Consider the following 12,063-nt stretch of genomic DNA (forward strand, 5'->3'; position numbering starts at 1 on the left):
TAAAGTATACATTAATGTCTAAGCTTACTAGAAGCCTACCCACATGGTAATATCAACTGAATGAGATTGCTGTTTAAGTATGCCATGGATCCATTATAAAATGCAGTAAAGAGTATTTCTAAATTGCCTGATAGAGTTCATCTAATCATCTGCGTGAAAATAAGTTCATTAACAAACACACATAGGGCTACCGCAAGAAGTAAATAGAATAGTTAAATCAATATCGATGAAGCTTTTATAACCAAGAAATGAATTCTAAATCGATATGGTACAGTGGCAACGGAATTTAAAGTCCCTTCAGATTTCTTAAACAGTGATTCTTAATCAGACAACCACCTTAACTCCAGGTCCGTTCTAATTAAAGCTTCGGAAAATAGGATAGCTTTTCTAAGGGACAGTAGCATTTTCTGAATTGTTGAAATTCTCTGGAGGCCAAAGGGAATGGTTTAAAATCAAATTGAGCCATTAAACCAGCAGACTGTATATATGTTTCGTGAATAATTAAAACTGACTGTAATGTGGAGAATCAAAGCTTTTCAATGTCACTTGAGACGCTGGTGTTTATTAGCTAAATGTTGTTAAAACGTGTGTTTTGCTTCAGTTATCTAATAAACATAGTGAAAAAAAATTGAATAATGAAGAGAAAAAAAGTTAATGAGCTTTGAATTTTAGTTCAAGTTGTTTACCATTTTTACCTTTAGAAAAAGAAGCGTTAATTATGTAGTTGACAGGATACGTCTACTTTTTTATTCTTTAGATAGGTGAATACGTGTCCAGATTTCGTTTCAGTAATTAAACTTAATTGAAAGTATTACTTACTGAAAGAGATAAAAAATATATAAAGATACTTGTCAAATCATTCTTTTCTTCGTTTCCTACATTTGTTCTTCATAGTAAAAATTTTCATGATAAAAAAAAACGAAAAAAGAATTACGTTGATATTTTTTTTCCTTTTTCAAAAAAAAAAAATATAGACTCGCTAGAAAAATTTAGGAAAAATGTTATGGGAATACTTTTCGATATCATTAAAAGTAGAATTTTTTTAATAAAATGTATTGTTCTAAATAACTAACAGAATAATTATATGTGTAATTTCGCTTATAATTTAAATTTATTATTATTAAAAAATTAGAAAGAAATAAAATTTACAAAAAAAAGTTTATTTGAATTCATTAGTTGTTTTAAAATATCGTACTGTCAAAAATCTTTAATTCATATTTAATTCATAATAAAATATTAATAAGACTTCATTTAGTAATATCATACATTGCATTACTGCTTCTTTTAGACAGAATTTATCTAATTAAAGAGACCAATGTGCGTTGTAATTTTTCTATCAATTAACAGCATTTGAAAATATTTTATCCTTGAAAATTTAGTACATTTTGAGTAAATTATATCGCTCATGGGCTACAATAGCGGCACAACTCAAAAAATCTAGTTTTGAGATAAATGGGCTTAAAGCTTTCATTGCTAAGCAAAATGCATAAGAAATGCTTTAGTTTGCTTAAACTAAGATTACCTTCAAGTTGAATAATAAGTTGTGCTAGTATTGCTGCTGAAAGAATGGGTATTTTCATATTTATACCTGTTCTTAGTCCAAAACTCGCGCTTTTTGAGTTGTACCACTATTGCACCCCATGAGCGATATGCTTAATAATCTTTGTTTAAAGTTTGTCCATTAAGCAATAAAAACTATTATTTATTAAATTGAATTTTATTAAATCGAAATTACAACTGAAATTGTTCTTTTCTTTTTTGAAAGTAAAAATAAAATAATTATTCTTCCCAATTTATACTGAGATATTGTTATTTTACTGTTGTTTTTTTTTAAAGGAATGATTCAAAAAGAAAAGTAGTGTGAAAACAACTGAATAAATACGAAATATAAATTCGAATTACATAATACTTCACGTAATACTTTTTCCGCTTTTTGGACAACTTATCACCATTTCTGGATTAAAAATTGAAATTTCAAACTGTTTGAAAATAAAAAAAAAATTTAAAAAAATGTCACATAATCATGTATGACCCTTAAAATCATTTTTAACTTTAAATCCTTATTACTGAATAATAGAGATAACTTAATGTCTTATTCGTTAGTTTTTAAATTAAAATTAAATATTCTATTACAATAATAATAATAATAATAATATAATGATGTAAAAATATTTCCAATAGGATAATTCCAAGAGTTGGCCACACAATTATGAGGTAAATTGATCAATTATTGCATTTATCAATAAAATCTTTCATGCCTTTCATATACTTGACAAATCATTCCTTCGTTCGTTTCCTTTAATTATTTAAATTATTATTTTTATACGGAGAAAAGATTTTTATGAAAAAAATGCAAAAAAACAATACGTTAATTCAAAAAATATATTTTTTAATTTAAAAAAATTATTGGCTCATTAGATTAGCACATGAAAATTTCATATGAATATTTTTCGATATAAATTTGAATAGTAATTTTTTTTTTAATTTATCGTTCTAAATAACTGATGGATTAATTAATTGTGCGGATCCCTATCCAAAATATCTTAGCATACGAAGCGAATGCATGCATTAATCAATATGAAAAATAATTTAATTCCTATTTGTAAAAATCAATGCAGGCAATTTTCATTTTTTTTACTGTCAGCCTCACGTGGAATCGCCCAATAGTAGGTGAATACAGAAATATAACATTGAACGCTTTGCTGAGGTAAATAGTAATTTCGTGCATTATTATTTATTCTGCCTGTTTATGCGAAATTCTAAAAGAAAAATCGATTTTGTGTAACAAAAAGAAAATAAATAATATGCATATTCTTAGCCATTCTAACATAAAGTATAAAGTGAACATTATTTCTTAATATTAAACTATTTGTTTATTAGAAAACTGAAACGCAATTTACTTAGACAAATTTAGGACATGGCTATAAATTTTAAGTTCAACATAAACACTAATTAAAGGCAACTAATTGTCAGATAAGAAGTTTAAGGACAAAAGCATAGTGAGTTATACACAGGCAATCTTAAGTAAGAAAAATTTCTTCTCACAGAGCTTAATGGCGAGAAGGAATGTTTTGGTTTCTGTAAAGGATCAAACGTCCGATATTCTGGCGTTGTTATCACCCCGAGTCCTACAGAACTGTATGCTTCTGATGTCGTGAACCAAAGATAACTTCCCGTGATTACTCCTATTTATCGGCCAGCTATGGGGATCGCCTGACACCTAAACGTTACCCTCTCTGTACTTATCGGCTCATCTAAATGACGCCAATTCCCAACCTATGGAACAGATGGAATTGAGTTAACTGCTTTTGGAACCACTTTTACAGATTTGTGGTTAGATTTCGAGAAAAGCGAATCGCTGTGAGTTGGCGATATTGGCAGAAGTCGGATATAACTTGGATAAAAGCTAACGTATTTATTGTTTGATTTCTCGAATGGCTTTACTTCCCTATTGCATATACTGATCCAGTAAACATTTCTGCTGGTTCTTTCTTCTTGAATTTAAACGTTTTCTTTACACAAAAGTTATCTTTTGCACTTTATCAGCAACAAGATTATGGTGTGTATTTATACTTAAATTTACTTCGTATTTTATTATTTTATTACCATAAATATAATTTGCATTAAGCATCTGTAGGCCATTAGAGTACATTCATTATTTATTTTATATATAATATATATTATATTAATATATATATATATATATATATATATATATATATATATATATATATATATATATATATATATATATATATATATATATATATATATATATATATATATATATATATATCATTTAATAATCCTTTTTACGTTACTTCTTTATCAAAATTTTCCTTCGTAACTTATTATTCCTGTTTAAACACGTTCTCGCATTGTATTATTCGCATCTTGCCTTTTAATTTTATATTTAGAGTGAATAAGGCTGTAATTAACATTTTAAGTTTTCCCCTCAACCGAACGTGAGAACAGGAGAAATCTCTTGACCTTCATTCCTATATTTTGAATGAGTTATAATTCCCTTTTTTCTTGTGACTTTTCAGTTCATTTTGTCTTGTTTGGAAGGTTTTCTCTAGCTTTTGAGAGGTGAACACTTTGATTTTGGAATATTCGGCTTTCCAGGCTATGATTACTTCACGCGCTGTAAGATTTTGAGTAAAATGTTAATTATTAAGTGATAGTATACGGCTTTATTGCTTTTACGTGGCTGAAACCGGTTTGCAATTGTTTACGTTCGTGTATCAATCGGTTAACATTGTAATGCAATACGAAAGAAATAAATACAAGCGGGAAATATATAAAAAATCTCCTGAATAAAAGCCCATTACATATATCTTTAAATATAATACATTGCATGTAAACTCGTGTAAAGCATGTAATTATTAAAAAACTACAATGCATCTAATAATTTGATATACTTATTACAATATAAAAATATAATACATCATATAATAAATATTCTATATTCATATAATACATCTTTTAATTTATCCAATCGTCGAATTTATAGTATTTATCACCTAATTTAACCATTGATGCACGAACGTTTACCGGTTCGCACTTGTTTACGTGCAAACCGGTCTTAGTCGCGTAAAAACAATTCAGTTGTATAGTATCACCTGATAATTAGGACTATACATAGAATCTTATAGTGCGTCTAATTATTTAATAATCGCAATAGTTAAATATTTTAAAGGCAGAGATGCAGCTAACTTTGTGCAACGTGCTCCATTTGGTTTGAGAAATAAACAATTTAAAATAACACATATTTTTACTATATTTTCGAAATTTCCAAATTTTAAGAAATGAAGAAGATACAGAGATACGGAAATGGCTTTTTGATCTTATCATAATCGGGCTCAAAAGCATTAAAGAAGCAAATCCGTTCACAAATATTGCTGTCAAATGCGATTTTCATATGTAATACCGCATTCATCTTCGAATAAATGGTTTCCTTCTTGCTATCTGCTTGAAATTTCTTTCAGCTCTTTATTTATTTATTTTTTTTTTGCTTTACCTCTAAAAGCTCATTTTTGCTTTCCCTCTACATGAACACGTCATATTTTACAGAAAGGAAATAACTTTGAAAAATGATTCTACTATCATAAATCCCATTTTCTTCGTATTGCGCTGAGATTTAAAGAAATATTGATAATGCTCAAATTTTTAAAGTGATGGCAGCTGCTTGAATTTATAAAAACAATCATCGTTTAACTTCAAAATTAAAGGGAAATATCATAAAAGTGATCCTTTTTTATTGAGTAAAATATTACTCTTTATTATTTCTTTATTATGTTATATTATATATATTCAAAATGAAGATAAAACAAAGGAAAATTACAGACATTTGAAGAAAAAAAGGGGGGGGGGAAGAAAAATAATATTAAAAAAAATAACATATATATATATATATATATATATATATATATATATATATATATATATATATATATATATATATATATATATATATATATATATATATATATATTTATATACATATATATATATATTTATATACATATATATGTATATTTATATATATATATATATATATATATATATATATATATATATATATATATATATATATATATATATATATATATATATATATATATATATATATATATATATATATATATATATATTTATATACATATATATATATATTTATATATATATATATATATATATATATATATATATATATATATATATATATATATATATATTTATATACATATATATATATATTTATATATATATATATATATATATATATATATATATATATATATATATATATATATATATATATATATATATATATATATATATATATTTATATACATATATATATATATTTATATATATATATATATATATATATATATATATATATATATATATAAATAAATAAATACAAGAAAACACTAAGAAAGTTAAGAAAAACAATAAGTAACATTTATTGCGCTTAAGCTGCAAGTAAACAGCACTCATTAGATAAGTTCAAAATGAAGAATAAAACAAAGAAAAATTATAGACATATGAAAAAAAGGGGGTGGGAAATAATAAGTAAAAAAACAACAAACAAAATTTTATTTAAAAAAAAAAAAAAAAAAAAAAAGTGAAATGATAATTAAAAAACCGGAAAAAAAGCCGGAAAAAAAAAGATATAATCTTTTCTTCAGCCCACACGATTATATCCGCAAAACAGAGTGCTTTCTGATATTGTATCAATAAAGCCAAAGCAAAATATATTAATACAATAGTGTGAGGAGCACTCAAAAAAATTTTTTTTATAAAATAACTACATAAAAATAGATCATAAAAAGTAAATATAACATGTAAAAACAGATAATAAAATAAAATAAAAAGAAAAAATAAAATAAAAATAAAAAACATTAAAAAGGGGGGACTATAAAGCGAGTAGCAAAATCATAACAACTTACATGGACAGTTACTTTTCAAGAATGATTTAAAAATGTTTTCGCAGAAAGATTGCCAGATTACAAAATATGAAAACAAAAGCGCAAATTGAGTGTAACAAAAGGGTTCTAAAGTGTCGTTCTTACTGCACTGCTGAAGTGATTTGTTATTCTGAGTTTTGATTTGTTAGTTACCAAGGATGGGCCCGAAATGGATGTGCACAAGGTAATATTATACTGGATAATTTTAAAAATTGATCATAAATAGTTTTAGAAGATAGATGTTTATTTAAGAAAAAATATAAAATAGAAAAGAGAAACATAAATTGCCTGCTTTGCAAATAATTTTAGCCGCGGATTTGCACGATATGGTTTAGTACATAGAAAAATTATTTAAATTATCAAAGAAAAAATTTTAATAGATAATTTTTAACACGGATTTGCCCGAAATGGATTTGCACATGGAAAAATTAACAAAGAAAAAATTTTTTAGCAGATAATTTTAACCACGGATTTGCCCGAAATGGATTTGCACATGGAATTGTATAAATTAATAAAGAAATTTTTAGCAAACAATTTATCCACGGATTTGCCCGAAATGGATTTGCACATGGAAAAACTGTATAGATTAACAAGGGAAATTATTTAGCAAAGGAATTTTTAGTAAATAATTCTAACCACGGATTTGCCCGAAATGGATTATGATTTTCCCATGTGCAAATCCATTTCAGGCCAAAATTCATTGCCGAAATTATTTACTAAATAATTTCTTTGTTAATTTATGTAATTTTTCCATGTGCAAATCCATTTCGGGCAAATCCGTGGCTATAATTATGTACTAAAATTTTTTCTTTGTTAATCTTTCCATGTGCAAATCCATTTCGGTCAAATCCGTGGTTAGAATTATTTACTAAAAATTCCTTTGCTAAATAATTTCCCTTGTTAATCTATACAGTTTTTCCATGTGCAAATCCATTTCGGGCAAATCCGTGGATAAATTGTTTGCTAAAAATTTCTTTATTAATTTATACAATTCCATGTGCAAATCCATTTCGGGCAAATCCGTGGTTAAAATTATCTGCTAAAAAATTTTTTCTTTGTTAATTTTTCCATGTGCAAATCCATTTCGGGCAAATCCGTGTTAAAAATTATCTATTAAAATTTTTTCTTTGATAATTTAAATAATTTTTCTATGTACTAATCCATATCGTGCAAATCCGCGGCTAAAATTATTTGCAAAGCAGGCAATTTATGTTTCTCTTTTCTATTTTATATTTTTTCTTAAATAAACATCTATCTTCTAAAACTATTTATGATCAATTTTTAAAATTATCCAGTATAATATTACCTTGTGCACATCCATTTCGGGCCCATCCTTGGTAACTAACAAATCAAAACTCAGAATAACAAATCACTTCAGCAGTGCAGTAAGAACGACACTTTAGAACCCTTTTGTTACACTCAATTTACGCTTTTGTTTTCATATTTTGTAATCTGGCAATCTTTCTGCGAAAACATTTTTAAATCATTCTTGAAAAATAACTGTCCATGTAAGTTGTTATGATTTTGCTACTCGCTTTATAGTCCCCCCTTTTTAATGTTTTTTATTTTTATTTTATTTTTTCTTTTTATTTTATTTTATTATCTGTTTTTACATGTTATATTTACTTTTTATGATCTATTTTTATGTAGTTATTTTATAAAAAAAATTTTTTTGAGTGCTCCTCACACTATTGTATTAATATATTTTGCTTTGGCTTTATTGATACAATATCAGAAAACACTCTGTTTTGCGGATATAATCGTGTGGGCTGAAGAAAAGATTATATCTTTTTTTTTTCCGGCTTTTTTTCCGGTTTTTTAATTATCGTTTCACTTTTTTTTTTTTTTTTTTTTAATAAAATTTTGTTTGTTGTTTTTTTACTTATTATTTCCCACCCCCTTTTTTTCATATGTCTATAATTTTTCTTTGTTTTATTCTTCATTTTGAACTTATCTAATGAGTGCTGTTTACTTGCAGCTTAAGCGCAATAAATGTTACTTATTGTTTTTCTTAACTTTCTTAGTGTTTTCTTGTATTTATTTATTTATATATATATATATATATATATATATATATATATATATATATATATATATATATATATAATCATTTAATCTATTCTGAATAACAATACGAAATCATATACTGACAAAATAGAAGAGTTTATTGAAAGAACGAGGTAAGTGACATTTCTAGGGGTATTTATGAATAGGTAAGAATGTCTTGAAGTAAAAATAGCATCAATATGGCGGTTGCACTAATATGATTTTTATTATCAAAATAGGAAGTGGTAAATAAAATAAGACAAAGAATTATTAGTGCTGTCTCCCAATAAATCCTTAATAAATTGTGCCGGGACCACTTTATTCTTACACCGATTTTCACTTCTCTGAAAATGTCACTTTCCTAGTTTTTCCACATAGCTCTTCAATTAATAAATCTAAAATAATTTGAATTTCTTACTTATTATTATTTATTGTCTTCCTCGATGACTTTACGTTATTATATTAAGAAAAGCACGTTTTTTGTAGTTCATCCAATCAGAATACAGATTAACTTTGTTTATCATCATTCGGCATTATGGTATTGCTCGGGGCAAACTAGCGATAGTCAAAATTTACCACTATCAAGTAATTTTCTTCGGTGAATATCCCTTTCAAAGGGTCGTAAAACACTTATTTCCACAGCATCGTTATTAACCATTTGTGGAATTCTTATTAAAACTGCACTAATTACCATTATACCAGTCTTACATATTACCAAAATTAATTAACAGTCATCTGCGTTTTTCAATTTTCTATCATAAACGAACTTCCTATTAACTTTTTCTCCATTATCTTTGCTTTTCAACACGTTGTTATTTTTTTTATTTCTATTAATTATAGATAATGCATTTTACCAATATTAATGAAGCTTTTGTATCAATAATATTATGGTGAATAATAATATTCCTAAAATGAATAAGCATACTTTTCCTCCATTAACTTTGCTTTTTAGTTGATAGTTTATTATTTTTCCTCAATAGAAACATATTTTAAACAATAACTAAGCGTCATTGTCGTCTAAAATATTATAAGAATTTTCACGGTCCCTCGAAACGATTAACTACCTTTACTCTTTTAATTTTGCCTTTTAGTACGCAGCATATTTCTTTTATGTCAATATGCATACATTACCTACATTCAAAATCAATGGCGTCAATAATACTATAGCATTTTTTTAAGGTTTTTTTAAGCGATTGGGTACCTTTACTCCATTCATTTTGCCCTTTAGTACACAGAATATTTCTTTTATTTCACTATATATATATTACCTGCATTAAGAAACATTGGCGTCAATAATAGTATGGCTATTGTTACGTTTCTCTTAAGCGAATTAGTAGTACTTTTCCTTTTATTATAGCAAAAAAAAATAATTACATGTACAATAATTACAAAAATAAGTACATGCCAAAAACTTTTTTTTTGATCAAATAGAGTTTTAAGCTATCAAATATTACAGATGTTATCTTTGAAATATATTAAAAATTAAGTTGTCTTTAATTTAAAACAAAGTTGTCTTTAAGTTTAACTTAAAACCATGGCTAAAACGCTCAAGCAATCAGAAAACTCCATTTTGTTTCTCTCCCATCCCGCTAGAACGATTTGTCATAGAATGATCTAATGCCGATAGTAACCTTCCTCGCGCTTCGAACTATCTGTATTCCAAATATGGAATTAGGAATTTCCACTTTTTTCAAGCAAATTTTCTGATTAGTTTGCGATGTTTTTTTTTTCTTATCTCAATCAGTATTTCCTCATATCTTAACTGAGAAAAACATGGTCAAAAGTACGATATTAAAATTTACAGTATTTCTGGATCTATAAGATACAAGAAAGATCAGTAATCTTTACTGGATCTTTGGGTATCATGTTGATAATTTTCACAAAATATGGTCTTATAAGTGATAAATATTCACAGATGTGATAAAATTTTTTAGTTTTATCCTGATAACTTAGAGCATGACATAAAATCCATTTAGTCCGTTAAATTTACTTTTTAATTTTGTATTTTTTCCTAAAATGTGTGGTTATAGGAACTATAATTTTGAAAACTAGAATTTCCGGTAAACAGTTACCACAGTGAGCGACAAAATTACCATATGAATGGTTTATATACAGTATATATAGGTTTTATTAACAAGAATTATGGTTTCTTTTGCCAGAACCATACAATACGATAATTTTCCAGAATTATTTTCCCCATGTACGTAGGTAATAGTAATTATAAGATTTTTTAGGGAGATATTAAGCTCATCATCACGATTCGTTCAGGAAAGATTTATTTATATTTATTTTTAAAAGAATCTTACAGATTACTTTAAAAAAACACAAAAATGACACGAATCAGTTTCGCATTTTTAGATAATATTTTTAACTTTTACCTAAAAATGTAATCGTTACTGTATCGACTTACAATGGGTGCAGTGTTCATGCGAAACAGCGTATTCTTACTTTCTTATCTAAATCAGACGGATCAGACGGTTAATGAATTCATAAGCGATCTCAAAGTTTTTACAATTTTTATAAATTGACAACTTTCTTATCTAAATCAGACGGATCAGACGGTTAATGAATTCATAAGCGATCTCAAAGTTTTTACAATTTTTATAAATTGACAACTTTCTTATCTAAATCAGACGGATCAGACGGTTAATGAATTCATAAGCGATCTCAAAGTTTTTACAATTTTTATAAATTGACAACTTTTTTTCGCCCGGTGAACTTAGTTTAATTCTTATAACTAACTTCTCAATTTACTGCACAAAACATGTAGAACTACTAATCACACATTCGTTAACCACTAAATTTTTACTTTATTGTAGCCATTAAGATGAAATGTACTTTGTACTATATTACTGATTCAAAAATAAATGCTTCAAAGTAATCAATAGAATAATATTCCAAAAACGAGGTAATTTCTTGAAATTTAACTGAATACAAAACAGCCATTTTATTATGGCAAAAGTTTACTTATATTTAAAAATTGGAAGTCTTTAAATTTTAAATAATTGAAGCCTAGCTTTTTCCAGTCATTTTTTTCTCCTGTAAAGAGAATACTGGCTTCAAGTTAATTAAAAAAGTACAGTTTCCTCTTGAAATTCTGAATTTATGTCATAAATATTTCATGGAATATGATTGGCAGCATGAATTACTAGTTTTAAAATACTGAAACACGAAAGAAAATGTATTTACTTAAAATTTTAAGTGTTAAAATATAAAATTTTGGAGTATTTAATAATTCAGCATCTTTAAAACAGTAAAAAGGAATTTTGGAGTAGTTTTGATTCCCAAACGTATATATAAAAAAAGAATAGATTTTGTTCAGATAAGGAATAGTTTAGAAAATATTCTCGGGCTGAGGAATAGTTAAAGAAAATTTACATTTTGCAACTGCAATCTTTAAAAAAGAGAACTGGCAAGTTCAAGGTATCACAGGACGCTCAAAACGAAAAAGTGTAATTTTTATTCGTTTATTATGAAATTTTAACCGAACATTGGTAGCATTAAAGAAATCTGTGCACAAAGTTTTTAAAAAAATAATTAT

The 12,063-nt window shown here is 26.1% G+C and overlaps 1 protein-coding gene across 1 annotated transcript in view; it reads left to right on the plus strand.

Moving 5' to 3' along the window:
• The window catches only part of LOC147806477 (uncharacterized), a 35,741-nt gene extending 32,572 nt beyond the window's left edge, over nt 1-3,169 (plus strand). The window contains exon 5 of the mRNA XM_087149642.1: nt 3,048-3,169. Within this exon, the coding sequence (XP_087005768.1) occupies nt 3,048-3,169 (122 nt within the window). The remainder of the gene's footprint in view (nt 1-3,047) is intronic.
• The last annotated feature ends 8,894 nt before the right edge of the window (nt 3,170-12,063 follow it).

The sequence above is a fragment of the Parasteatoda tepidariorum genome, chromosome 8, assembly GCF_982258835.1.
Source record: "Parasteatoda tepidariorum strain Cologne lab strain chromosome 8, Ptep-v5.0, whole genome shotgun sequence".
In the NCBI taxonomy this organism is placed as follows: Eukaryota; Metazoa; Arthropoda; class Arachnida; order Araneae; family Theridiidae; genus Parasteatoda; species Parasteatoda tepidariorum.